At 49.0% G+C, this 26,477-nt stretch overlaps 1 protein-coding gene across 4 annotated transcripts; it reads left to right on the plus strand.

The window, feature by feature from the left end:
• The first annotated feature begins 646 nt into the window (after positions 1–646).
• Kazald1 (Kazal type serine peptidase inhibitor domain 1) lies at positions 647–5,287 on the plus strand. Of its 4 annotated transcripts, none has more exons than XM_015494677.2 (6): positions 647–926; positions 1,358–1,868; positions 2,273–2,822; positions 4,021–4,181; positions 4,263–4,410; positions 4,628–5,287. In XM_015494677.2, exons 3-6 carry the CDS (start codon positions 2,294–2,296, stop codon positions 4,717–4,719), a joined length of 930 nt encoding a protein of 309 aa, XP_015350163.1. In that variant the 5' UTR covers positions 647–926; positions 1,358–1,868; positions 2,273–2,293; the 3' UTR covers positions 4,720–5,287. The 4 variants fall into 4 exon arrangements, with proteins under 4 accessions (XP_015350163.1, XP_015350166.1, XP_015350165.1 ...); XM_015494680.2 differs by having other exon boundaries at positions 1,745–1,868; XM_015494679.2 differs by lacking the exon at positions 647–926 and having other exon boundaries at positions 958–1,587; positions 1,745–1,868.
• The last annotated feature ends 21,190 nt before the right edge of the window (positions 5,288–26,477 follow it).

Raw genomic sequence — 26,477 nt, forward strand, 5'->3', positions numbered from 1 at the left:
TAAACTTGATTTTAACATTCAGGAAGTCTTTCACACTTAATCCACAAATATCTGCTGAAAATTTATCGTGCTGCTAGTTTCTCATGATGCAGTGGTGTGTTAGGCACGATCCCTATTACTAGAGATTTAAACTGGAGCAAACACTGCTACGATAAAATGGGATAAGAGTTTTTGGATCCATGAAATTTGTTGTTTTGACATTAGCCCCAAGCCTATAGCAATTCACTCAGAGATCCTAGAGTGCTTCTGCTCTGTATCCGGGGCAACTATCTCCGCCCCTAAGGTGTTTTGTCATTCGGGACCTCCCCTTATGCGGCTACCGTCGGCTACGCAGGACCCCTTCGGTCGCTTTTTCTAGCGATTCTTTGCAGTTCGCTGTTCGCTTCTGCCCCTATATCAATACTTCAATTGCCCTCCAGGCCAAGGACAAGGAATAACCTACAATTATCAGTGATAGATGGCGCCGTCCATTCTCTTTCAGTTTAAAACCCGCGGGCTTTTCCTGTTTGGAATTGCTAAATTTACCGACCTGATTCTCGCGACAGTTCCTAAACCTCGCGAGAAGTTCGCTTTTCGTCCCTCTAAAAGAGTTTGAGACCCTGCTGGCGGTGTACTTCTCGGTATTACATCTCGTCAGAATATCTGTGGTCGGGAGTGCCGTTTGCACAGCTTGGGAGCCCCCTAAGAGAAAGGCATGGTCGAGTTCAGATGATCTCTCAAGGCAGAGAACTTGGGTCTCCTCCAAGGCTCACTCCGGGGCGCACAGCGCATGCGCGGCAGATCCGCTGGGTGGACCCCCGCTGCTGTGAGGCAAAGGCTGGCCTGCGGGGCTGATCCTGACTAGATGACGCCCCTTCCCTGGCAGCAAACCGCGATTTCCGCTCCTATAAACTTAACTGCCGCGAGGCTTCAGAAAGCCTCTCGGGGTAGGCAGGGGCGGGGTCTGGCTGACCTGCGTGGGGTGGGCGGGCTTCCAAGGGTGCTCTCTTCCCCGCCCCCAGCCCAAAGTGCCACGGTGGCGCTGGTGGCGGCCGCGAGACTCAGTGCCTGTGGCCCTGCCAGTCTCGCAACGATAACCCGTAATCCGGACTGGGTGCTACACCCGCTGGGGAGGCGCCCAGCCCGCCTCTCCCCGCAGCAGCTAGTTAGCTCGGACCTCTAATCACCCCTCTCATCCAAGGACTGAAGCACCTGCCGGAAGTGGGTAGGGAGGAGGCCAGTTGTAGGCAGTCAGAAGTAAACGCCAAGAGCGGTCCGTGCCTGAGTGCAGAAACTGGGTGGACAAGGCTACTACCACCTCCGGGGAAAGCCAGCCCAGAGCTGCGGGGAGACGATGTTGGCTTACCCTGCCTTCTAGGTGCACCCAGACATCGACGTGAAATGCCTTGGCACCAGAGCAGCTGCTCTAACCACCCCCTGGGACTGTAAACTCAGATGGGACAGGACCAAGACGTTAAGCCAAACTTTGAACTTCCCATCCATCCTTCTACCCCCACTGCCAGTCTCCAGCTCTCACACTCCTCCTTCTTTCCCAGCTTCGGTGTCTAGTTACGGCTCTTCTGCTCTCTCTTTGTGGCTTTGGACCAGGTTGGAAAGAAATGGCCCGGGACGGTCCCGTGCGGCTGCATAAAATTGGCAGCTTCAGAATTAGGGGGAAGGAGGGTACGCGACGTCGAGGGGCGGGGAAAAGGGGTGGAGGAGCTGCTTTTCGAATCCAAGCCCTTGGGCTCTCGGAAATCTTCAGGCTTCTGGCGGGAGCAGAGGTGGCAGGTGGGCCCAGCCGACTGTGCACCTCTACTGTTTCCACCTCCTGCTCTTTCGGACTGGATTCACCAAGCTGCTCCTAAGGGCCTAGTCCGGGACAATAGGTGAGTCCTTAGCCCCTGGCCACACGCGAGGGGCATCCCTCCCCTTCCCAACCCCTTTAATAGCTTCTTACATCTGGAGCTGGCCGTTTTCATCCATTTCTGGAATAAGGAGCTGCAGAGTTGGGTGGTGTATGGAAGTGGTGCTGGTGGTGTTTGTGGGTGTGTGCGCGCATGTGAGCCCTTTTATCTCCCATCATCTCTCCTTTCCTGATTCCCCAGGCCCCAAGAGCAACCCGATCGGCATAACTGGATAACCGCTAGAGATTATTAGACATCTGTTAGGGAACTCCAAGATAGCAGGGGAGAGGGTATTGCTAGGATCAAGCTTTGGTATAAGGAACAGTGAGGCTAGTCTGTATGCATAGGCATTGTTTCCAACTTCTTGACCTGGCTTCCCTCTCTAGCAGGGTGCCACCAACGCTCTGATGCCCCGAGTGCTCACAGGGCTTCCAGCTAAGCATGCTGCAGTTGCCTTGGCGCTGCCCCTTCTACTGCTACTGCTGGTGGGGTGGATGCCACCACCGATCAGCGCAAGGCCGTCCCCAGGCCCGGATTACCTGCGGCGCGGCTGGCTGCGGTTGCTAGCGGAGGGCGAAGGCTGCGCTCCCTGCCGGCTAGAAGAATGCGTCACGCCTCGGGGCTGCCTGGCGGGCAGGGTGCACGACGCGTGCGGCTGCTGTTGGGAATGCGCCAACCTCGAGGGCCAGCTCTGCGACCTGGACCCCAGTGCTCATTTCTATGGGCGCTGCGGCGAACAGCTTGAGTGCCGGCTGGACACAGGCGGCGACCTGAGCCACGGAGAGGTGCCGGAGCCGCTCTGTGCCTGTCGCTCGCAACGCCCGCTCTGCGGTTCCGACGGCCGTACCTACGCCCAGATCTGCCGCCTGCAGGAGGCAGCCCGCGCTCGGCCCGACACTAACCTCACTGTGGCGCATCCAGGGCCCTGCGAAGCCGGTACGCACGGCCCAGGACCCTATCCCTGGGATTGGGAATTCCTCCAGGCACTGCTTCCCGAGCCCCGATGGCATTGGTCTCTGGCCGGTGGGGAGAAAAAGATGAGGCCCAGGAGGCCTTCAGTCTAGTGTTAGACCCTGCTCTGGCAACAGGGCTCTAGGCGGTTGCCTTAAGGTGCGGGTCCTGAGCTTTGTTGGCAGCTTTGCGTACTGAGCTGCCTGAAATCCTCAGACCCAACCGGCAGGGAGGGAGGAAGCACGTAGCCAATAACTGGTTCAAAATTAAAAAGACCCCCAGACTTTTCCTAGGCCTCTGGAGCTTAGACAGCTAAACAGAGATGCGATCAGTGTTTCTTTGTTCTTATTTTTGTTGTTGTTGTTTTGTTTTTTGAGGGGGTGGGTGCGGAGTACCGGGATTTCTTTGGGAAGAATCTTAAAGCACTCTGTTAACCAAACTCCCTGCCTCTTTCCTTTCTTCTGCGAATAGGGATTAATGAAGAGGGGGTGGGGAATCATTTCTCAGCTTTCCCTCTAGTCACCCTGGGGACTGGGGCCATTCAAGCTTTTAGTTTTCTTTGGCGGCTTCAGCAACTTTCGCTTCCTGAGCCACTACTGGTTCTGGCTTGGCTGGGCTGCTGGCAAAACAAACACAATAGTGGGGAGGTCCCAACAATTTCCTCAGCCTCCTGGAGGCTGCTTGGTTTCAGGTTCTTCCACATTAGCCCAGGTTCCCCGCTGGTCCTCTTCCCCCTTTAGTCCCCCTTCCCAGCCAAGGCTGGGGTGGAGGGAGGGTTGCTCTTCAGGCCTTTGAGAAGGGACTGGTTACAAGAGAGGGAAGGGGAGAGGGTGGTATTAGTTACAAGCACAGCAGGAAAGGGGCCCAGCAGAGTGCAATGAGGACCAGGGAGTAGTCCTGGACTGAGTGCCTGAAAGCTAAGATGTAGGTCTGTGTACTTGTTTGTGCAATTTGTCTGTACAGTGCTCTGTGTGTACATGTGTGCATGTCCATCTTTATTCTGCATTTGCACCCTCATATGTACCTGTATCTACATTTGTATGTATCTGTGTATACATGCCATGTTTTATTTGTGGATGTGTATTTAGTTCAGCATATATTGTGTTCCTTAAAATACATGTCCACAAGAATTGTGGGCAAGATACACCATCCTGTTCTCAGGCCTCCCACCTTCACCCCCTAGAGCCTCAGATCATGTTGCAGCCATATGACATTTGGAATGTGACGGGGCAGGATGTTATCTTTGGCTGTGAGGTGTTTGCCTACCCCATGGCCTCCATTGAATGGAGGAAGGACGGCTTGGACATCCAGCTGCCAGGCGATGACCCCCACATCTCTGTACAGGTAGGGGCAGGGAGCAGAGGTTTCCCTCAAGCATCCTAGACCTCTCTAGACTGACCTTGCTGACTTTGCCTCTGGCTGTAGTTTAGGGGTGGACCGCAGAGATTTGAAGTGACCAGCTGGCTGCAGATCCAAGCTGTGCGTCCCAGTGATGAGGGTACCTACCGCTGCCTTGCCCGAAATGCCCTGGGTGAGGTTGAGGCTCCTGCTACCCTGACAGTGCTCACACCAGGTAGGGGGGCGCGGGTGGCTGTGGGAGGCTGAGCTCTGATGGTTGAATGGTGTTGGATTAGGACCCTCAAATGTGTATAACAATCCACATGTGTGTAACAATCCACATGTGTATGTTTATGTGGGTGCACACAAGCATGGTCTTCCCATAGACTGATCTGTGTGCATCAGCAGCCTCTCCCCTGTTCTCTCTCTTTTGTCCACATGTGTGTTTGCAGATCAGCTGAACTCTACAGGCATTCCCCAGCTTCGATCACTGAACTTGGCTCCAGAGGTGGCTGAGAGTGAAGAGAATGAGGATTACTACTAGGTCCAGAGCTCTGGCCCATGGGGGTGGATGAGTGGGTATAGTATTCATCCCTGCTTGAGAAGACCTGGAAGAGACCTGAAAAGGGCGAGCGAGCAGAGAGCATACATGAAATAACTGCAGACACCAGAATCCTCTTTCCACCAGACTTCCCTCCTTCCCTGCTTAGCCAGTTTCTCCTAACTGCCTTTTCCCACAGACCCTGGTTCCTGCAGTTGTTTTCCGTGTTCCCAACCTTTGCCTAGCCTCAGTTTATTCTTCCTCAAAACTCATATTCCATCCAGGCATGGTGGTGCATACCTATAATCCCAGTCAATAGGGAATCTGAGCAGAAGGATCACAAGTTCAAAGACAGCCTTAGCAACTTAGCAAGGCCCTGACTCAGTGGTTAAGTACCCCTGGGTTCAATCCCTGGTACCAAAACAAAACAAAACCCTCATATTCCAGAAGTTTTCCCTCTCACCCAGATATTAACTGTAGTTCTTTTTTGTTGTTCACCATCTGTTGTACAAGAGAGCACACTGAACATGGTTTAGTTCAGTGCAATAAAAGGGGTAGGGCCAGCTCCAAATCTTGAATCATTCTGTTGTGGACAAAGCCTACCTAGCACAGAATTAGGCACAATAGGCAACAAAAAAGATTTATAAACCAAAGTACACAGCTACAGACAGTTTTTGCAGATGTGCACTTGAAGACCCCTGGGAGGCCTTTCATGCTAATGGGACTCTGGCTTCCAGAGCTCTGTGTATCCTGCTCTCTAAGCACATGCCTGCCAGATGAGAGAAAGCTTGAGCTCTGGCCTACCCTGTCCTCTAGGGAAGGAACCTGAAGCTTCTGGTTAGTGGGAGGATATCCCTTCATTGGGGCTGGTGTAGAAATAGGTTACTTGTCCTTCTGTTCATCTTACTCTGGTTTCCTCTCTGGCAGAGTGGGGAACCAGGTCTATGTGGGTGGGACCCCAATATGAAAGCATAAACTAGATAGAGGAGAGGAGAAGTTGGGCCACCAGCTTCCACAGGAATCTATCCATTTTACTGCTGAACTCAGAGCCATGGTAAGCCTATTTCTAACTGCCCCAATTACAACCTATCTGACTTCAATTCTGTCACAGAACCGCACTCTGACTTCCCAAATCTCTTGCTCACATTCTCCTTACCTACCCCAGGGACACTGGGGAAGTTATTGAATGATTGAAGTAGGGAATGGAAGCTTAACTCAGCAAGACAAGATGCTTTGTGTGTGTGGATGGGGAGGGCCTCCTAAGCTTCCGGCTCCGCCCTAGCCGGCGCCACAACGGGAGGGACCACTTTTGGCTTAGCGTCTCTGGGGCCCATCGCAGGGAGCAGGGAGTCTCTAGGGAGAGGCTTGATCCAAAACCCCAGCCCCAGGGCTTGGCTACCTCTCCACATCTACACTCTACTCTTTCTTCTGCCTCCGCCTTGTTGTGGGCCCCCAAGTTGGAAAATGGTTTTTATTTCTGAATCTTTGCTGGAGCCCGACAGCTCCTGGAGTCGCTCAGGACCACACCGGGTAGGGGAGGGGCTGGGTACTTGGGGCGAATTCCGAGGCAACCATAAAGCAGGAGTCCGGTTGTGAGGGGTGGGGGGAAAGCGCTCATTCTATGTGGGGACCAGAGGAAGGTCGGCTCCTCACTGTAAGAGGGGACATGTGTCTGGGTCCCTGAGCCAGCCAGGGAATCCCCTTCTAGGCTGTTCTTCGTCCAGCTGGACTCAAGGCGCCCCCTGAAGGCCCAGGGGTCGGACAGCGTCCACCTGCAGAGCTGAGACTCCTAGCCGAGAGCCCCACCTGACCCAAGATGGTCACGCGGGACCTGGGGATTCTGTATTCCTCAATAGCGTTTGCAGAGTTTGTAGGTTTCAGGAGTAGCCTCCTTGTAGCCTCGGTTTCCCCCTCTGCCACCCTGCTGGCTGGTGCCCCGCAGCCTTGAATGGGAGGAACCCCTGGTGTGCACCGCCTCCATCTTCCCCGCACCCCGCCTCTGCTGCAGCGGATGGCCTTTAATAACGTCTGGAAAGTGACACGCGATTTATTATTAAAGTAATGCGGGCGCAGGGACGGTAAAGGTTTAATAAACGCGCTGAGATGCCGAGGATTATTCACCGCAAATAAATGAGAGAGCGGGTGGTGTTTTAATAAATAATTTCCCGGGGCTCCCAGGGGAGGAGAGGGGAGGAGGACGGGGGAAGCTGAGCGACTGCGGGAACTCCCGGCTTCGCCTCCCCATGGGTTTCCAAGCCTTCTTGCATTTTCCTTCCTAGGTTGCTCACACCTAGATGTTGAGGTTCCAGGAGAGTGCACTCTCCTAGAGTAGCCCAAGACTGGAGGCGGGAGGGGCTGTACTTGCCCCACATACAAGATTTTAAGTAGTTTGCTTCAGATAAAGCTAACATCTTCCTTTCAGCATCCACCCAGAGATGGGAATCAAGACCTGAAAGGAGCAGGCAGGGTTAATAGCAACTAGTCCTGTCTCTGGCCTCCCTGCTTTTGGCTTTTTTGGGCTAGGTGTCCAACTCTCCCTCATCTAAGGCAGGCTATGAGGAGTAAGCCAAAAGGGGCTATATGTACAAGTATGAAAATGACACGTTTTTGCAAATGACCCTGACTCTGGTTCTGTCCTTGGACCATCGGGGAATGGGGCCACTGCTCTGGCTGCTTCCTACTGCAGACTCTAAGAATCCTCAGCTGTCCTGGTCTGAAATGAAGGTGTTTGGGCTTAGCTCCATCCTTGGCTTGCTGGTGACAGATTCAAATTGAGGATTGGGCAGAACTAGAGCCCCAACGGGGAGTAGACATCTTGGAAGGAAGTCTGGAGTCCCAAGAGGAGGAGCCTGACTTTGGAGAGGCCAGAATTGCAGATTTTTGGGACTGAGGTCGCACTTATAAGGCTGCTGGTGGTGGAGGGGGAGCTTAAGTTACATCTGACTTTGCATATTTTGTATCTTGGAGGAAAAAAGCGACATCTCTGGCAACACTTGGGAGTATAGGAAGTAGGGAAAAAGTGCCATCTGGTGGATATTTCTGGTAGTGTCCTTCAGGCCCCGGTCAGGGTCCTTGAGACAATTTTTATTTGTTTGGAAGCATCTGTGTAAAAAGGTGCTACTATATGTCTTCATTTAGTGTGGACACATATGTAGTATATATGTGATGTCTACATTTACCTGTTTAAACTATAAATTATTATGTTTATAGTGGTTGTCTGCATATGTGTTTTTATATGTACATTATGTAAACTGTATAAATTATGTAGGTATATCACAATATGTTATGTATGTGGATTATCTAAATGCATATATAAGTATGCAGATATCACATAGGTGTATTTATTTTTTTTTTAAGAATTTTTTTTAATATTTATTTTTTAGATATCGGCGGACACAACATCTTTGTATGTGGTGCTGAGGATCGAACCCGGGCCGCACGCATGCCAGGCAAGCGCGCTACCGCTTGAGCCACATCCCAGCCCCACATAGGTGTATTTATGATGTGTCAACATAAACATTGTATATATTAATGCTTTTTTTTTTTTTTTTGGCAATACTAGATGGAACCCAGGGGTGCTCTTCCAGTGAGCTACATACCCAACCCCCTCTTTTTTGTGGTGCTGGGGATTGAACCCAGGGCCTTGTGCATTCAAGGCAAGCACTGTACCAACTGATCTATATCCCCAACCCTAATATTATTTATTTATTTGTTTATTTTTATACTGCAGATTGAACTCAGGGAAACTCAAACCACCGAGCCACATCCCCAGCCTCATTTTGTATTTTATTTAAAGATAGGGTGTTAGGGAGTTGCTTAGCACTTCACCATTGCTGAGGCTGTCTTTGAACTTGCAATCCTTCTGTCTCAGCTGCCAGGTCACTGGGATTATAGATGTGCACCACTGCACCCAGTCCTAATACTTTTTTAATTTTTATTTTGAGATGGGGGTCTTGCTAAATCACTGAGGCTAGCTTCAAACTTGTGATTCTCCTGCCTCAACTTCCCAAGTAGCTGGGGATAACAGGCATGCACCATCACTACCAGCTTGTATATGTTATTATATGTATTTGTATATACATTTATTTACAAGTATATGTTCCATATGTGTCAGTCTTTCTACAAACATTTATGTACTAGCACTGTTGTAGGGTCAGGGCTACACCATGGGGAGAAAATTGTCCCTACATCATGGAGCACACATTCCAGTTGTGTTTATGAATATATGTGCACTTTAATTAATTATATATGGATATATTTGCAGGTTTATGGGCACATGCATATGTAACAATGTCCACCTGTGTATGTATGAGGGGCAGATGAGCTTAAACTCTGGGTTGGCCTGGAGATTCCTGTGTTTTTTTCCTCTATTATTTATTTTTCAGTTGTAGTTGGACACAGTATCTTTATTTATTTATTTATTTATTTATTTATTTTTATGTGGTGCTGAGGATCGAACCCAGGGCCTCACAAGTGCTAGGCAAGTGCTGTACCGCTGAGCTACAACCCCAGCCCAAGATTCCTGGTTTTTAACTCAAAAGTGTAGGTCCTATCACCTAGAACTCTTTTATGAGTGTGCAGACAGATAAGGGCAGAGGGAAGGAGGATGGAGATAAGCTTATGTCTTCCTAGGATTTATTTTGGCTGTTTCCTCAGCTCTCTGGATGACTAAATTCTTTCTAAACAAGGAATAGCTATAGAAGTCACTTATGGTAATGAAAATTAATACAGATCAAATCTCACCTCTGCTCAAGGCAGAGCACCCTTGGAGGAAGGATGATAGGCTAGGGATGGATGTAAATGCAGTCTAGGAGGCTGAGAGTAGGAACAGGCTCTGAGAGCAGTGTTGGGGGCTACTCAGAGATCAGGTCTGGGAGATAGTGTGAATCAGCTGTGGATAATGGGGGATGGTTTGAAGACATTTGGGAAGAATGGGATAGTGGGGTTGAGAAGATGCCTGAGAGGAGTAATGAGGTCATGACTGAAGATTGAGTTGGATTGGGGGAGGAAAGACAGGCTCTGGTGGCAGAGATACACCAATCTTGGGTGGAGCCTGGATGACAGCTCAGACAAGCCACTCTCCCTTTCTCTGACCCCCTACTTTCCCCATGTTGAGGCCCCTAACATCTCTAGCTTTCTGCTCAAGCTGCATCGCAGATATGCTGGGAATAGAAGAGAAAAGCTTAAGTTTCAAGGCTTGGCTTTGCTTAGCTGACTCACTGGTGGGTGAGGTAGAGCAGGCTCACAACATCAGTGTCCTATGAAGCCTTGTCCCAGCTACCTGGGTCATTGTCTGCCCAGCAGCCATTGCAGTTCCCAGTTTGGGCTCAAGGGTGGAGCATGACCTGGAAAAGGTCATGATCTCCACTCCCAGCACACACTCCCAGGGCTGAATTGGGGAGAGTGCTTCACAATCATTTTTTCCTCATTCCCTCCTCTGCTAGATGTTTTCTAGATGCTGTTGATACCTGAATGTTTCCAGTGCCATCCTAATTCTTGGTCTGTGGTGATACCTCATACCTATCTTCCTTCCTTCTCACCATCTCTTGCTGGACCACTTCTTCCTAAAACCAGGGATATTCTCCCCCCTATTTTTGTCCCCTCGTTGCCTCTTTCCCTCCCATCAGTCCCTCTTTTCTTCCTAGCGTTGAGATCTTAGTTGCCAGGGCTGTGTCCTTACTGGTCAGGATAAGTGGAAGACACAGGCTGGAACCTGGCCTGGATTTATTTTTGACACTTTCTCTGCCATCCAGGCAACCAAAGCATCTGTGGACATAGTGAACACTTTCAAATGTCCTGTTTTAGTGATAAGTGTTAGCTGATGGTCAAGTCTCATCCCATCCCCTGGGTGGAGCCTTAGGAGGCAGGATGGACTTGAGGGACTAACATGAGGCCTGGATCCCTTGGGAGAAAAAAAATGGGGTCTCTAAGCAAAATGGCACAGGCCTGAGGAAAGAGCTGGAGTCTCCTGGAATGAGGGCTGGGGACTCTAGAGACAATGGCTTCCTGTCTCCCACCTGATCTTCATCTGGAATAACTGAAGCTGGATGGAAGGTCCTACAGTTCCCCTGGGTTCTTGACCCAGGTCCTAACTGGCTTCACCAGCAACCCCCTGCCCCAGTTTTGCTGGGTGGACTAGTATTGGAAGGGTTAAATTCTGGGGGTAATAGTAGGAGTCTCTGGGGACAGTGGCCTCTGAAGGTAATAATGGGTCTTTGGGAGCAAAACTGGGGGCTCTGAGGTCAAGGATAAGCTGGCAAGGGGACCCAAGGTTTTGCAATATGTTTTGCAGCAGGATTTTTGACAAAAAGTTTAAGTCTCAGTTCTACTGCTTTTTAAGTTCATATCTTGGGCCAGTTTCTTAACCTCCCTTCTTTTGTGTCCCCCTCTGCAAGATAATAACATTTACTCCATAGGGAACATACTTGTAACATACTCCAGATGCAAGAAGTAATGCATCTGGAACACAATAAGCGTTCAACAAATGGTCAAATTTTCTATGATTATTTCTAGGCAGATTTTCATGGAGAGGGGCAAGATGCCCAGTATAGAGCTTCCTGCTGATGTTTGAGTGTTGTAGAACAAGGTGACTCAGCTTTGGTGCATGCCCAGAGGGGGCCTTAGGAAGAGGAGAAGGACTGAGGCAGGATGATAGGGACTGGGCTTCCAGAGAGTTTGGCAGTCTTTACCCCCACCCCCATCCATCCACAGGGAGCTTCTGTCAGAAAGCAGGGCTCTAGCTCAGGCTTACAGGGAGGGGCATCCCCCAAACTCACCTCCATCCATCTCTTTTATCTGGGCTGCTGAAGGGCTAGAGCTCCAATGGGGCCTCTGATGGGGAACAGATACAGACTGGGCGGAAGCAGCCGGAACTGTGCTGAGCTGGAGCTGAGGACTGGGCCAGGGGTCAGTGAAGACAGATAAAGCTCAGAGCAGCTGGGGGCTCCTGGGATCCATGGGGAGGGGTAGCAGGGGCTGAGGGCTGGCTGTGTCCTGGGAGAAGACAAGGCCGGAAGCTTCTGATGGGGACCAGTGTCCATCAAGGGCTTCAAATAACCAGATGAGCCTTTGATAAGTCTTGAGTAAGAGGGAAGGAGTAGAAGACCTCTCCTTCAGATGTGGCTATAGGAAGCTAGAGTGCCCACTAGGAATAAGAGAGGGGAGAAGTGGAGACTTGGGACAGGGGAACCCTCAAGAGGCCAGCCTGACACAGGGGTTTAGGGGTTGCCTTACCTCTAAGGCAGAGATGGGAAAAGGGTTGGTTAGTGATTCTGTGATTTTAGTTCCTGTTTTAATTAACTCTGAAGGGTTTGGGGCCTCCCTGAACGCCAGGGAAGGGAGCAGAGAAGACGTTTATTTTCCTCTTTTCCCTTTTAAAGACAATTTTATTAAATCACTTTGTTTTCATTCTGGCTTGAACATGGGCATTTAAATGGAAAAGTAATTATTTCACCTCGTTTGCTTATGGAGAGAGGAGGGCAGGGAAGGGGAAGACGTCAGTGAGAGGCTGCAGCCCCACACTGGTACTGACAGCAGAATGCACACACAAATGTACATGTGTGCTGCAATATGCACACGCACACATACACACAACCATACTTATATTCATACCGGTATCAACACCCACAATCCCCCCCACACACACACACACATACATTGGCACAAATTTTGTGCTCACCGAAAGATGCCTATTTTGGCCCAAACACAGACACCTCAGGACTTGCAAACCCTCATCCATGTTCTCCTAAAGACACCCTTGTTGGTCACAGCCGTCCTCACAGGCAAAGGTTTTCTCTCTCACATATACAACACTCAGCCACACACTTCCAACCAAGCACTGGTGAATGTGTTTAAATACACACACATACACACACTTTCAAGTCTATTAAGTTACAAACACACACAGGTGCACTCTCACAGACTCTTCTCCTTAAATACACAAGCACACCCTGCCAAGGATCCTGGGATAGACTTGTGTGGGGAAGCGTCCTCCTGGAGAAGGTGGGTCTCCTTCTCACTGGGGTTTCTTGGCTCCAAATCTACCTAAGCTACATCCGGAGTCCCTTTCTCTGCCCCTGCAGCCCCTCGGAAGGATGCTTCCGCCTGGGTTTTGCAGCCTCCCACCGCCCTCCACCCGGGTCAGTGAAGCAGGGCCCGAGGAGGCCCACAGGTTTCCCGGGCTCAGTCCGCCCTCTCCGGGGTTTAAGTTCCATCTCTCCGCCTCCCCGGCAGCCCCCGCGCGCCTGCCGTGCGCTGGTGGCGGAGGGGTTAAAACTTCGGTAGCGCCTTCTACCCCCACCCGGCTGGTACGTCGAGGGCCGGTTCGCGGGAGCTGTACCTGTACTTTGTCTTCATCTGTCACCCCTTCTGACAGTCAGATACATCTTGTGGGGGGGCGTGGGGGGCGGGGGAGCAATAATTAACCTCTCCCGCCTTAGCCCCCAACGCCGCTGCCGGGCCAGGATGCAGCCGGTCTGCGGGCGAGGAGCGAGGGAGGGAGCCGAGGGATGGAGAGCGGGAGAGAGTCGAGCACAGAAGCGCGGAAGCGCGGAGAGCAGCCTGCAGGGAGGAAAGGCCCTGACTTGTTTATTGCTCTGCCAACCTCTTTTCGCACCCTCCTTTCCCACCTCTTGCTGGGGAATGGCGGCAGATGGGAGAGGCGATTAGAAGGATGGGAGAAAGTGCCCTCCCCAAATCGCCACTTTCCCTCTTATCAAAGGAGTTCTGGTCTCTCCTGAAGGCCTCGGGCAGAAGGGGGCAGGCAGTGTGAGGTGAGGGAGACTCTTCCGGGGTTATTAGCTAGTCACAAGGGCACTGGTGACTAGAGTCTGCGTTGGGCTGGTGCAGGTGAGGTGGAGGAACCATGCTGGTCTTCCATGTTGATGGCAAATGACTAGAACTTGTGGTGAGGACCAGTTTTTCCCCCAATCAGTGAAGGGGGAAGTGACTCTTAATTTCAAAGGAGTGTGATCAAATGGGACTCCAGAATTTGCTAGGGGAAGACACTTTGAAAAAGTAAATAAGCTGGAATCAGGGCTTGAATAAGAAAACCAATCTGTCTCAGCTTAGGTCCTTGGATGAGGCAGATGGGACTCAGGGTCAGATTAGGAACATCCAGCCAAGAAGTGGAACTCAGATATAAAGTATTCCCAGTCAGGCTGTTTCCTGAGCAGGGACTTTACCCAGGAAGGAGCTGGGCCTGGAGTCTCCTCTGCAGAAGAGAAGCAGCCATGGTGGTAAGCAGAGGTGGGTATTCACTGCTGGGGCTGGGTGGAAGGGTACAGAGAAACTTGAGCAGCCTGAGGAGATTTTAGCCTTTTCCATCTATTGGAGAAGGTGTAAAATCTGTCATCATTAGAGTGTGTGAGATAGACCTTTCTTCTAAGGTCTCTGATAGAATTGTGGACACAGCTTTGCCCATGAGTCAGGATACCTGTGTTCTAATCTTGGTTAGGCTACTAGTTAGTTATGTGATGGAAGATAAGTCACTTAACCTCTCTGGACCTCAGGTTTCTCATTTGTCAATTGTGTGTGTTGGTGGGAGTTGCCAAAGAGACAAACTCTAGACACCATGAACACTGATGTTTTGTAATCTGAATCTTGGGGAACTTTATGTTTAGGGCTGGCTGTGCCCCCTTTACTCAACACTCTGAACCCTTTTCACCGAACAAGCATACACACAGACCAAAAGCTGCTTCTGCTTAAGTGCTCGCCCTCTCTCTCTCTCTCTCTCTCTCTCTCTCTCTCACACACACACACACACACACACACACACACACACGCGCCCCCTCACAGACACACAGAGTCTCCTTGCCCCATGTACCGTATGTATCCCTGGACTCCCAATCATCTATAAAATTTGCTGTGGTTGAGAAGGAGCCAGGGACCAGGGTTTCCCAACTGAAAAGCTGACTCTATGCTTTTCTGTTAAAAGAAGAAGAAAATAGCCTAGCAAAGCTGGAAAGTGGAGCACCAAGACAAGAAGTTAGCACTGAAAAGGGCTTGCCATGTGCAAGGAAAGTATTGGAAAAGGAAAGAGACCCAGCCTTAGATGTAGAGAAAGGACATATGAAAAATCTCTGCTCAGCTGCAGGGGACTCACTGTTGAGAGCCAGAAGTGAAAGGAGCTGACAGTCCTGTCAGGAAGTCACCTCGATGAGTCCTACACCCATCTGTCAAATTCCATCTCCCCAGGGGAGGAGCCCCTGTGAGTCATGCTGCTTTCTGTCCCATGATCCCCCAGCCAACACACAAACACACACACACACACACACGCGCGCGCGCACACATGCACACATGCACACATACACATACATATAGTCTTTCTCTGGGAGATGAAATTAATTTCTGGCTATTATTCTTTTCATCTGGAGAAGTGCTGGAAATTTTAACAGCATGGGGGAGAGAAGCAGAAAGAAGTCAGGACTACCTAGGGTAGGTCCCCCTAGATTAGTGCTGGGTCACCCAGAGCAATTTCTTGCCTGGGATTGAGCTGGTCTTCTGAGATGCTATGGCACTGAGAATAGAGGTGGGCTTTTCTTTGTCAACTTGTAGTTTGGAGCAACTGTGGGTCCCCTAGGATACATCAGGGCTCACAGGACAAAGCTGAGCTCCAAAGTGTGGAGGGAATGGCTGGAGCAGCCTCATTTGTGGAGTGGAGATTCCATCTCCCCCAGCTTTGAGGGTTAGACTTTCCACCCTCTCTGTTTTTCTGTTTTTTTGGTTTTTTTTCCTGGTCTGACCTTCTCCAGGCTTTCCCTACTATGGGAATGAGTCTCAAGTTCCAGCCCCAATCTCTGCTTTCACCCACACCCAGACCTTCACCCATCACCTTAATAAGATAACTCCTTAGTCTGTCTTAAAAAAAAAAAATCCTTTTTATTGTCCTTTACTTTAAAATGCAATCTGCTTATAAAAATTTTAGTTTCAAATAATTCAGAAGCATGTGGAGAAGAAGAGCCTTTCTTCCCTCCTTCCAGTCCTCTATGCTTCGTAAGTCACTACTGTTGACAATTCAATGTATCTTCTAAGCCTCTTACAATATTCAACACACACACACGAATAGGTTTAAAAACAATTACTAAATAGATTTGTCAGGTCATACAATTATTTCACAATTTTGTCTTTTCAATTAAAATTATCAAAGGTATTTTCCAGGTCAGTAATGTGGATTTCTCATAATACATGTAGGTCTACTTCACATGGCACCCCAGAAGAGATTAAACCAGTTCCTTATTGACAGACTTTATTTGTTTTCAAGTGTTGCAAACAATGCTATGGTGAGCCTCCTTAAGCATGTGTCATTTCCCACAGAATTGATATTTCTGAGATTCAGATTTCTAAAAGTAACATTAGTGGGTCAAAGATATATATATCTTGAACCTCTCAAGTTTGAAACACATATTTCCAAGCAAGCGCACATAAATGCTTGGAAACAAGCATCCTGCCACTTTGCTTTGGCCAGCCTCATCTCTATAAATGCTGTCACCTAAGCACCATACTTCAAGTCCTCTATGACCAAGGTGCCTATGTGTCCAAATATGCCCAGGATATGTCCAGTTCATGTCATTTGTTCTGGTAAAATTACTGATAGGACTCTGTTCACACTCAAAACTGGATAAGATAATGCATTGTATAGTCACACTATCCCTCTTCTTCTCTAATTCCTGTTTGATCCATCAACAAGTTCCACCAATTCTTACTTTATTCTTCTTGCTGTTCTTTTCCCATCGAATGGCTTAGGGATCCATCATAAAGTTTTAATGGTAACAACAGGCTCCTAATGAGTCTCCCCTCTTTTGGCGTCCCTTTTATTTCCATTTCCATTTCACTGTCTGTCAGTCGTCGTCTTCTTCTCCTCCTCCTCCTCCTCCTCCTCCTCCTCCTCCTTCTTCTTTTTAAGATCATTACTCTTATCATATGATTCTCTTGCTCTCCATTGCCTATAGAATTGAGCCTATTCATGATCCCCCATGATGCCATGGTTCACCAGAGCAGGTATCCCTATCCCAATGGGTCAGGAGGCTGCATCACCTTATCTGGAGGAGAAGCAATAATAGGCACTGAAAAAATTGTTTTATGCCACCCCAACCATGAAATAGGCTGGAATGAGAAAGTCAAACACATAATTTACAAAGAGAAAAGATTCCTTGGTATCAGAAGGAGGCCTAGAGGTAGTTCAATGTCTCTCTGAATTCAGATTTGAGGTGTCCTTAAAGAGAGGCCCCCTTCTTGAACAACACTCCTTCCAACTCATGCTTTCTCCCCCTCCTTGTCTGCTTTGTGTCTAACCAGTTTCTTCCCCATCTCTTGTTCCAGGGCTGGAGTCTTTAGGGACAGCCTTTCATTCTGGGCAGTTTCTGAGTGGTTCTTTTTCAACTGATGCTTAACCACTGTGCCCCATGCCAACTCTAAGCAGTGCCACATATGATCAAAGGTCCAAGAACACCCACTCTGTGAGTGAAAGGGAGGGTGGTAACACAGAGACATGTAGTATAGAATGGACCCTCAAAGCCAGGAGTGATGGTGCATGCCTGTAATTCCATCAACCCACAAGGCTTAGGCAAGAGGATCACGAGTTTAAGGCCAGTCTCAGCAATTTAGCTAGGCCCCTTTTATAAAAATAAAAAGGGTTGGGAATGTAGCTCAATGATAAAGCACCCCTTCATTCAATCCCCAGTACAAAAAACCAAAACTAACAACAAAAAACAAACAAAAAATTGACCCTCACCTCCCAATCATGCCCTGGGGAGACTCTCTAGGGAATATTCAGGGAGGGTTTGATCGGAACTTTCTAACCCTCCCCACCATATTACCCCCATCCATCCCAGTCTTTAGGAAAAGCCTCTGGAGCTCTTCACTAAACTCAAGGGTGCCTGTGGCCTCTCCACTCCCTTCCCTGGCATCCCCTCCCCTCACTCGAAGGTTGCCAAATGGATGGTGAGCTTGGATGGGTCCTGGTGGCCGAACTCCAAACAGAGAAGGAGGCATCCTGGCCTCCTGCCAGCATTCTGTCCGTGGTAATTTGGCAGGGAAGCGCCAGCTGCATATATCTGCACATCTGTTTATGCCTCTGGCTTGTTATTTATTCTCTGCCTTTCATGGGCAGCAGAGCCAGAACACACCTCAACTCTTCCCAAGTTAGATTAACCGGGAAAGAAGGCTGGGACACTCAGTCACTACAATTGCTGATGCTCATTGAAGGGTATGCCTTCTCCAGCAGCTGCTGCCACTTTTCATAGAGACACAGAGGAGAGGAGAGGAGGGGAAGGAAGGGAGGGGAGGAGTGGGAAGTAAGGGGAGGGAAGGAGAGAACTGTAGAATCGGAGCTATAGTCATGCTTGGAGTAATCAGGTGGGCCTATCCCAGGCCCCACTGGAGAGGGGGAGAGCTGTCCAGTCTTTCAAAAACAATCACCCTGACCTTCCTTCCTGCTCAGCACCAGCTTTCAGTATGTGTGTGTTCTTGTATAGTGTAGGTGAGAGCTGATCATATGAATAAGGCTTTTAACAGAGTCTGGATGAGGTGGTGCATTTTGAGATGCTTAAGTAATTTTTCTTGAGGGATTCCTAGTGCCTAGTGATGAACAACTAGAAGCCAGGCTCTTTCCTGGGATTAGGAACAAGGAAATGAGAAGCAGGAGAGGAAGGTATGGAGTAAAAGGGAAAAGTGAGTGTTAGGGAATGGGGAATATGTTTGGCAATGAAGGAAGAGGTCTGGGTGGGGAACTGGAAGTTAGGAGATCCTTGAAATGGCCAGGGCTGCTGTCCTTGGTCCTGACTAAGAGCCAAGGATGCCTGCCCTAGATGGACTCCCTCAAAAGGCCCCTGAGATTTCCTTTGAAGGTGACTGGGTGATTTTGAAGGAAGAAAAGAAAAGTTAAAGCTGAACATGATAGAAATTGAATCCACAGGTCTGCCTTCTGTTCTTATGCCATCTTCCTTTCTTGCCTTTCCCCCAAACAACACTCTGTCCAATCAATGCTCCTTATAGGAGGCAGAGAGATGTGGACTCAGAAGAAATATGGACAGGGCTCCTGGGAAATGGTGCAGGCACCTGAACCCCAGAGGACCTTTAACCTGAGTCTAGTGTAATGAGATAAGTTGACTGGGAAGTGGGGGTCTCTTAGGATGGAGGGGGTGCTGGCTGGTCATATTAAAAGCAAACGGACTCTGCCCAAAAAAGTCTGGACAGACATTTTATTTCCACATGCCCTCCTTCCTTTTTGCAAAACTCAAATAGCAACATCATTTCCCCCTGCTTTAAAAAATTATATATAATAAGATATTCCCAGGCAGGCCTTGCACAGATGGGAGTTTAATCACCTGGAGTCTAAGCACACGGGTATTCCAGCCTAATTCAATTCCCATCCATTCATTAGGGGAAATATTCATCATCCAGAGATTACAGCAGGGCCAAAACTCTGAATGGATTCTAAAGAGCTGTCAATGGAGCAATAGCTGCATCAGCCTGTCAGGAAACCATATTGTGCAGGGACACCCGGCAGCTTTGGCCATGCTAAAACCCCTGCTCCTATCAGGTTACTTCATAGGTCCTTTATTTTGTTAATCTCTGTTTGCAGACCTCAGGGTCAGGCACTGAGGAGGAAGATGGGAGAAAGATATTAACTGCCTTTGAGAATGCTTTTTATTTTGTTTTTGTACTAGGGATTGAATCCAGGGGCACTCTACCACTGAGCTACATCCCCAGCCCGCCCGCCCTCTCTTTCTTTCTTTCTTTCTTTCTTTCTTTCTTTCTCTCTTTCTTTCTTTTNGCCCTCTCTTTCTTTCTTTCTTTCTTTCTTTCTTTCTTTCTCTCTTTCTTTCTTTTCTGGAACATGTTCTCACCAAGTTGCTGAGGATCTTGCTAAGTTGCTGAGGCTGGTCCCAAACTTGCAATCCTCCTGCCTCAGTCTCCCAAATCACTGGGATTATAGGTATGGACCTTTATGCTTGGCTGCCCCTGTTTTTAGAGAGCCTCCAGCCCACTGGAGGAGGCATGACTCCCACATTCTAGACTGTTCTGACTTTGCTAAAGAATACTGACATGTGAATAATCAGACATCTTGTCCTAGAATATCTAGCAAGAGGCAAGAAATTGCCTCTTCATGAAGGGAACATAAGAGCGTGATTCCTCCCAGTCCCTGCAGGAAATCAGAAGCAGAAGTTGGGAGTAGAAGTTAAGTATAGATTCCAGGGAATCGGGTGATATGACCTCCCTTCTGTCATGGGGGAGCTGGGCCAGGTGAAGTCAGGGGCTGAGTGTAAAGACCCTCTGCAAGGTTGGATTTTCCCAAAAAGGTGAGACCCTCACGAATCAGGTGACAGTCACCTCCTAGTATTGAGAATCTTAGACACATCCCTGTGCATATTCCCTGCTCACATCTCCATCTGAGGTTTGGAAAGTTAGTTTGTTGGTCATCTCTGCTTTCCTGATGCTACTCTCTTCCAGTCATTTTTCTTTTGTTTGGCCTGACAGTGGAGGTGTGGGGGCCTTGCTTTAGGAGGCTCATATTCATCCCTGGGGGTGTCTAAACCAAGAGCAAAGCATTCACAGTCCACACTTTGGCCTCAGAGCTCATAGTGTTTCTTGACACCACTGTTCCTGAGCTTCTGTTCTAGACATGGTCCTGAGAACTCATGAGAACTGGTCACCTGTAAAACCTGTCTCTATGCCCTCTTGCTTACCTGGGCCAGGACAGGAGTATAGGAGAAAGGGAAGCATGGGAGCCAGCCTTGGTGGGGCACACCTGTAATCCTACCTACTTAGGATACTGAGGCAGGAGGATCATAAATTTGAGCCTAGTCTGGGGCAACTTAGAAAGAGCCTATCTCAAAAAAATAATAGTTTTAAAGGACTTGGGGATGTAACTCAGTGATGGAGTGCTTGCCTAGTATGCATGAAGCCCTGGGTTCCATCCCAGTACCACAAAAGAAGAAGAAAGGAGGAGGAAGGGAACAAGGAGGATACAAAGGAAGAGGAGAAGAAAAAAGGAAACATGGATCATGTGGCCTGCCCTCAACTTGGGATTAGAGAATTTCCTAGAGGCAGGACAACTAGGAGGTACCTGAGTGTGTATGTTCACAGCAGGGTCTTCCCTATTGTCCCCTTCTGCTCCATGGACACTCCTTTTTTCTCAGACTCTTGGGACCAATTTGTATCTCAGTGCCCTTTTATCCTGTCTCCCAGATTGCTTTCTTCTCCCCACACCCTGCCTAGTGTCTAGCCTTCAAAGGGAACCCTCATCTCTGAGACTATACCAGGGCAATGTCCCAGGCATTTGGTTGGAAGACTCTAGACATAGAGGATGGGGTCTGGATATCCTTCAAGGAAACAACCAGTGCCTGGGAGGCACAAAGGCTCTGCCACTCTCAGGCCCATATCTTTAGAAGGAATCAGAGCCAGGAGAGCTCAGAATACAGGATTGGGAGCCTGATAGAGGTGACAAGATCCAGAGAAGAAGTGAAAATTGAGCTGAACCACAGTGTTACTTGAGAGTTATCAGGTATGGAGGGGTGCACAACTACCTCCCCACTTTGCCACAGGTATAACCTGCCTTGCACTTGGAACCTGGAGCTAGGTCCTATCTTACAATGAACAATAGTAATATAATTGCGAACCTAGCTTCAAACTTTGTTTCTCCTTTAGTAGCTATGGAATCTAAGGTCAGCCACTCTTGTGTATTTGACTCCAGTTTCTTCCTCTGGAGACGCCTTCCTAAGGAGGTGTGCCTCAGAAGTGCAGAGCCTGTATATGTGTATAAAATACCAATGAAATTCATCTCAAGGAATTGGTTTATACTAATTGCATGAGTTAGCCAAGAAAATCTGAAATCTATAGGGCAGTCAGAGAGGAAGGAAAGATCACAAAAAAGCTGGAAAACCTGGGCAATGGCAAAGATGTTGTCCACAGACAGCTAGTCTGGGAAATCCTAGCAGGGGAAGGGCAACCAGAGATCCAGCTGCTGTTCAGAGTCTCCTTCATGAGGGAAAGTATAGACCCTTTTAAAGGATCACCTGATTGAGTAAGGTCCACGGAGGATAATCGTCCTAGTTTAAAGCCAACTGACTAGGGTCTTTGATTACATCTTCAAAATCCCTTTATAGCAAAACCTAGAGAAGTATGTGTTGATTAAGTGGGGAAAGGTGTGTGTAAGCTAAAAAAAAAAAAAATAGAAAAGAAAAATCTCTGCCTTCTTTCTGTTCATCTTGTAGTTTAACCTAACCTAATTGACAGAAAAAAGGCTATCTGGGGAAAATTATTTTTATAATAATTAACAGATTCTCTTTTGGAAAGTTCCAGACACACAGGACTAATGTAAATGAGTGGAACTTACCTGGCAGTAATTCTATCTCAGGAGAAGCTGGGACACCTCTTCCCTTAGCAAAAGGAGTCTAGTGAGGTCCTTAGGTTTCATTGGTTAGAAGTAAGGGCATCTCGATAGGGATTCCTGATGGTTGTAGACATGGTGTAGGATCTCAATATAAACCAGCACTATGGGGATCCCCTGCTCTGGTTTTCAGGCCACCAGAGCCAGAACTACAGCAGCAAGTGATAGGAATGGCCTTAGTGACCTGTAGGGCTTTAGCAGGTAATTACCCAGCAAAAGCTGGGAACTGACAGGGTAATTATTAGCTTCTAATTGCAGGGCAAACCCAGGCCGGGATCCTCCTCTCCAAAGCAGAGGGCATTACTATTTGCATAGCAATTAATTACTTTGGGAGCTACGGAATTTAATTACCTACTAGTCCGCAGGAGCCAATAATTAAATTACTCTCAGAAATAGGGTATTTATTTCCCAGTTAGGCTGAGCAGGTAGCCCCCACTTGGGGAGAGTGCTTGGGTGGTGGCCCTGGATGAATAGTAGATCCTTGGCCTGAGCAAGCATACAGCAGTGATCTCAGTGCCCAGCAGGGAGTGTCAACTCTGTGATGCAGAAGGACACCCAGGCATCCATAGGTACCGATCCACCTGGTGCCTAAGGACAAAGGGCACCATAACTGGCCATAACCCACAGGTTGGTGCTTCACACAGGGGTCACTCATTTTATGTGGGGCACATAGATCCACAGAGAATCACATGCATGGTAAGGAAAAGGGAAAAGAGACCAAAGGGAACATTTTGGTTCAGTCATTTTGCCACAGTTGTTTTGCCTAACTTGTATCAATGTTTAAGAAGGTCTTTTTAGTATTGTGTACTTCAGTTAATAGGTTGTGATTCTGGGCCCATCACGGAATCTTTTTTCATCCCTGAGGCTTCTTTGGGATGTGGTTGGACTGGAAAGAGCTCAGAAAAGTGTGATAATTAGGTGCTGAAGAATGTCTGTTTGGCATCATTTGTTTAAAAAAATAAAATTGTGAACTAAGTTTAATGTCCCTGCATCAAAATAGCCATACTAAAATGTCACATGCTCCTGGGAGACTGGAGCTCATAGAAGGCCTTGGGGTCAAGGACATCTGGAAGCTTCCCAATAGAAAATGGCAATTTGGAGAAAAGCTGTGTTGGATGCTGTGTTGCTTCTCCCTCTTGGTAAAAAGGAAGGTCATGGAGCCCCACAGAATTGAGAAGGAGCTAACGGGATGGGGAAGTCACCAGGATGTATTTGGGTTCGCTTGCTCACTGACTGGGACCTCCTGTCCCTCAGGCCTGACAAAGTCTAGAGGCTGGAGGCCATGTGCCCGCCATGCCCCATAGCTTTCCCCTTAGTCCACCAGATCCCTTCTCCACACCATTGCTTCCCATTGGTTTCCTGGAGGTCAGCAGCCTGCGGGTTGCAGAGGCAAGGCAACTTTCACCTCCATTCCAACAGGAGAGCATGGGGCAAAGCCCCTGACCTGGGTGCTGGGGATTCTAGCATTGGGGCTGACTTGCTGCCCAGTGAGCTGTTCAACCTCTGGGCTAGTGGTCCCACTGTCACAGTAAACTGTCCCCTGTTAGAGTCTGTAAACAAGTCAAAATAACACCTGGCATTTTGCCAGGGGAATGTTAGAGTTCGTAAACAAGTCTGGATGGTGCCTGGCAAAATGTCAGAGGGAGTGGTTTGAGAAGTAACAAAACCGAGCCATTAAGTGTAGAGATTCCTGATTGGTTGACTGATGTATCTAGTTTATGCTAATTAGATAAGCTGTGTGGAATGTATAAATACTGCTCCTGTCCTGCAATAAACGGCTCCTACTCCTGCTGTATCAACGTACACAAGTTATTCGTCACCCCCCCTGATTATTCTGCTGCAGCCGGACTGCGGCAGTCCCCCTCTGAGGAAGGATGAAAAATAGGGCTTACTTCCCTTGCTCTTCTTAAATAGATCCCACCCCATTATCTTCTTCCCTCCTCTTCCCCAGCTAATTATCAACCCTCTGATGTGTGTAGGTCCAGAGCTGGGCCACCCTACTGCTCCACTACTGCCTTTGGGGAGGTGACTTTCTGACTGCTATCAACTCCCCACCACTTGTCCCTTGGAATTTCCTTCTCAAACTTCTAGCTGGGGCTCCAGCCCCCACTCCAGGTGGATCCTGTGGAAGCTTCTAATGAAGTTCTCTTTGACTCTGTTTGGGGCACCCACCACCCGAGAAAAGGAGCTGTGGCCAGCCCTCAGCCCAGGCTGCTGACAGCAGCAATCCATCTCCATCACAGTAATGGCGTCCCCATTAATCGGCCATAAACTAATAAAGCAAGCACTTTCCACCCTTCATCCCCCCCCCCAACTTCATTAAGTCTTTAGTACATTAATATGTCTTACTTAGTGTCAGCTAAGCCTCTTTCTCTGTTTGGGGTGGAGCTCAGTGGGTTGGGCCCTCGCCCAGTGGGTTGGGGGACATGACCCCTCCCCTGGCCTGGGAGAGGGGCTGCTGACTCAGGGCCACCCACTCCTCCTCTCCCTCCTCCTACTCCACCTGCTGCCCTCTGAAGAGGCCTGAGAGACTACAGTGGGGAGGAAGAACAGGAGGAATAGGAAACCCTGGAGCAGGAGGGGTGGGCAGAAAGAGGAGGAAAGGAGTGGAAAAGGAAAGAGGAAGCTGGACGACTGGGGCGGGGGGCGGTGGGAGGAGGAGGAGGAATCGGGATGGGGGAGGAGCTGAACACCTCCAAATTAAATTTGTGATTCAGGCATCAGATGGGCCGACAGCCAGAGATTAATTCGACTGATCGAGTTATAAAGAGCGGGAGGCCTGGGTAATCAATCTTGCAGCTGTCAGGCCGACAGGCAGGAGTATTAACCTGGCGAGACGGCACGTACAGAGGACTTCTTCATTTCATTCACCCTTACCATGTCCCTGACCACCTCTGGCCCATCTCTCCAAATAATAATAATTGTGGCTGTTAACGATGACAGAGACAGGATGAAGGCCTGGCTCCTCTGCCAAGGCTTTCCCTCCTGGAGCGCCCATCCACTGCTCAGATTGACCCCTTCCAGAAAGTACAGTGAGTCCCTGCTCTTGGCCCTCTTTGAGAGGAGAAGACTCTAAGGAGACCTTCAGACAGGTCAGAAGCAGGGCCGGGAAGCTACTTTGAGATAAAGGACAGTGTTCTAGACCCCTCCCACCCTCTGGGAAAAGCCCCCTCCCTGACTGGCTCAAACCCTGGCACTTTCAGCTCTGGGCAAGGAAGCTGGGCTCCAACAAGGTCAGACTGACCCCTCCTCTGGGTGCTTACTCCTCTAGCCCCCAGTCAGAGCTCTGGACAGAGTGTCTAGGGGCCGGTCCCTGACATAGGCCCCTGGGTTGGGCACCACTCACTCTTCTTGGCAAGCCACCCCCTCTTTTCCTTCTCATTCTCCTCTGCCTGACAGTATCAGTCGGCACCTGGAGATGGGGTGGGGGTCTCCCTGCAGAGACTTGTGGAAACACCATCCTTAGGGCAGAGAAGGGGTGGGTGGGGGCACTGCCTTGAAGTTGACACCTCTCTCAACTCCAGCTAATTTTCACATCCTTCAAACTGATGTCTCTTTCTCCCTCCTTGCTTCAGGGAAAGGAAGGAGAAAGAACGTGTGTGTGTGTGTGTGTGTGTGTGTGTGTGTAGATAGGTAACACAGTGCTATGGGGTACCTTAGGATTTCCTGGGAGTGAGTCACGACCTCATCAGTCCTCTGAAATGGTCATGCCAGGGCAGACTGGGGACCTTGGAGGGCTGAGGTAAACAGATGTGTGTCCTTCCCTCCTTTCTCAGTAAGAACCAGGCACAGGGCTAGTTGAGGGGGTTGTGATCTCTGTAGTATAACAGCATTCTCTATTCTTACTGTCATTACTATTACAAATCTAAAGACCTGACCCCTACAGACAGCAACACTTGTAACAATATCTCTCATTTATTGTGTTCTAGGTGCCAGAGTTTCCTTGCCTCCAATGCTGAGAATCAAATCCAGGGTCTTGAACACGCTAGGTAAGTGCTCTACCACTGAGCTACATCCTCACTCTAGGTGCCAGAGTCTTGCTAAGAGTTTTATACACGTTACTAGATTAATGTTCACAAAAATCTGTGTGAACCTAAAGTTCACACTATGATCAGTTTCTATTTTCAGGCCCATTTTACAGATGAAAAACCTAGGTTCAGAGAAATTGGGAGACTTACCTAGCTCACACAGCCAGGCAACTGTAAGGCCAATTTGTGTTCCCCAACTGGAGTACCAGCATAGTCTAACTTTCCCACTCTCTCCCAAATTTCACTTGCCCTACCCTGACCCTGTCCTTCACTGGAGTTCCCCAGTATTCCCTGTTAGCTGATCTAGATGTCTCTAGCTGACGTTACCCAGGCACCAGATCTCT

This window comes from Marmota marmota, unplaced genomic scaffold, assembly GCF_001458135.2.
Source record: "Marmota marmota marmota unplaced genomic scaffold, marMar, whole genome shotgun sequence".
In the NCBI taxonomy this organism is placed as follows: domain Eukaryota; kingdom Metazoa; phylum Chordata; class Mammalia; order Rodentia; family Sciuridae; genus Marmota; species Marmota marmota.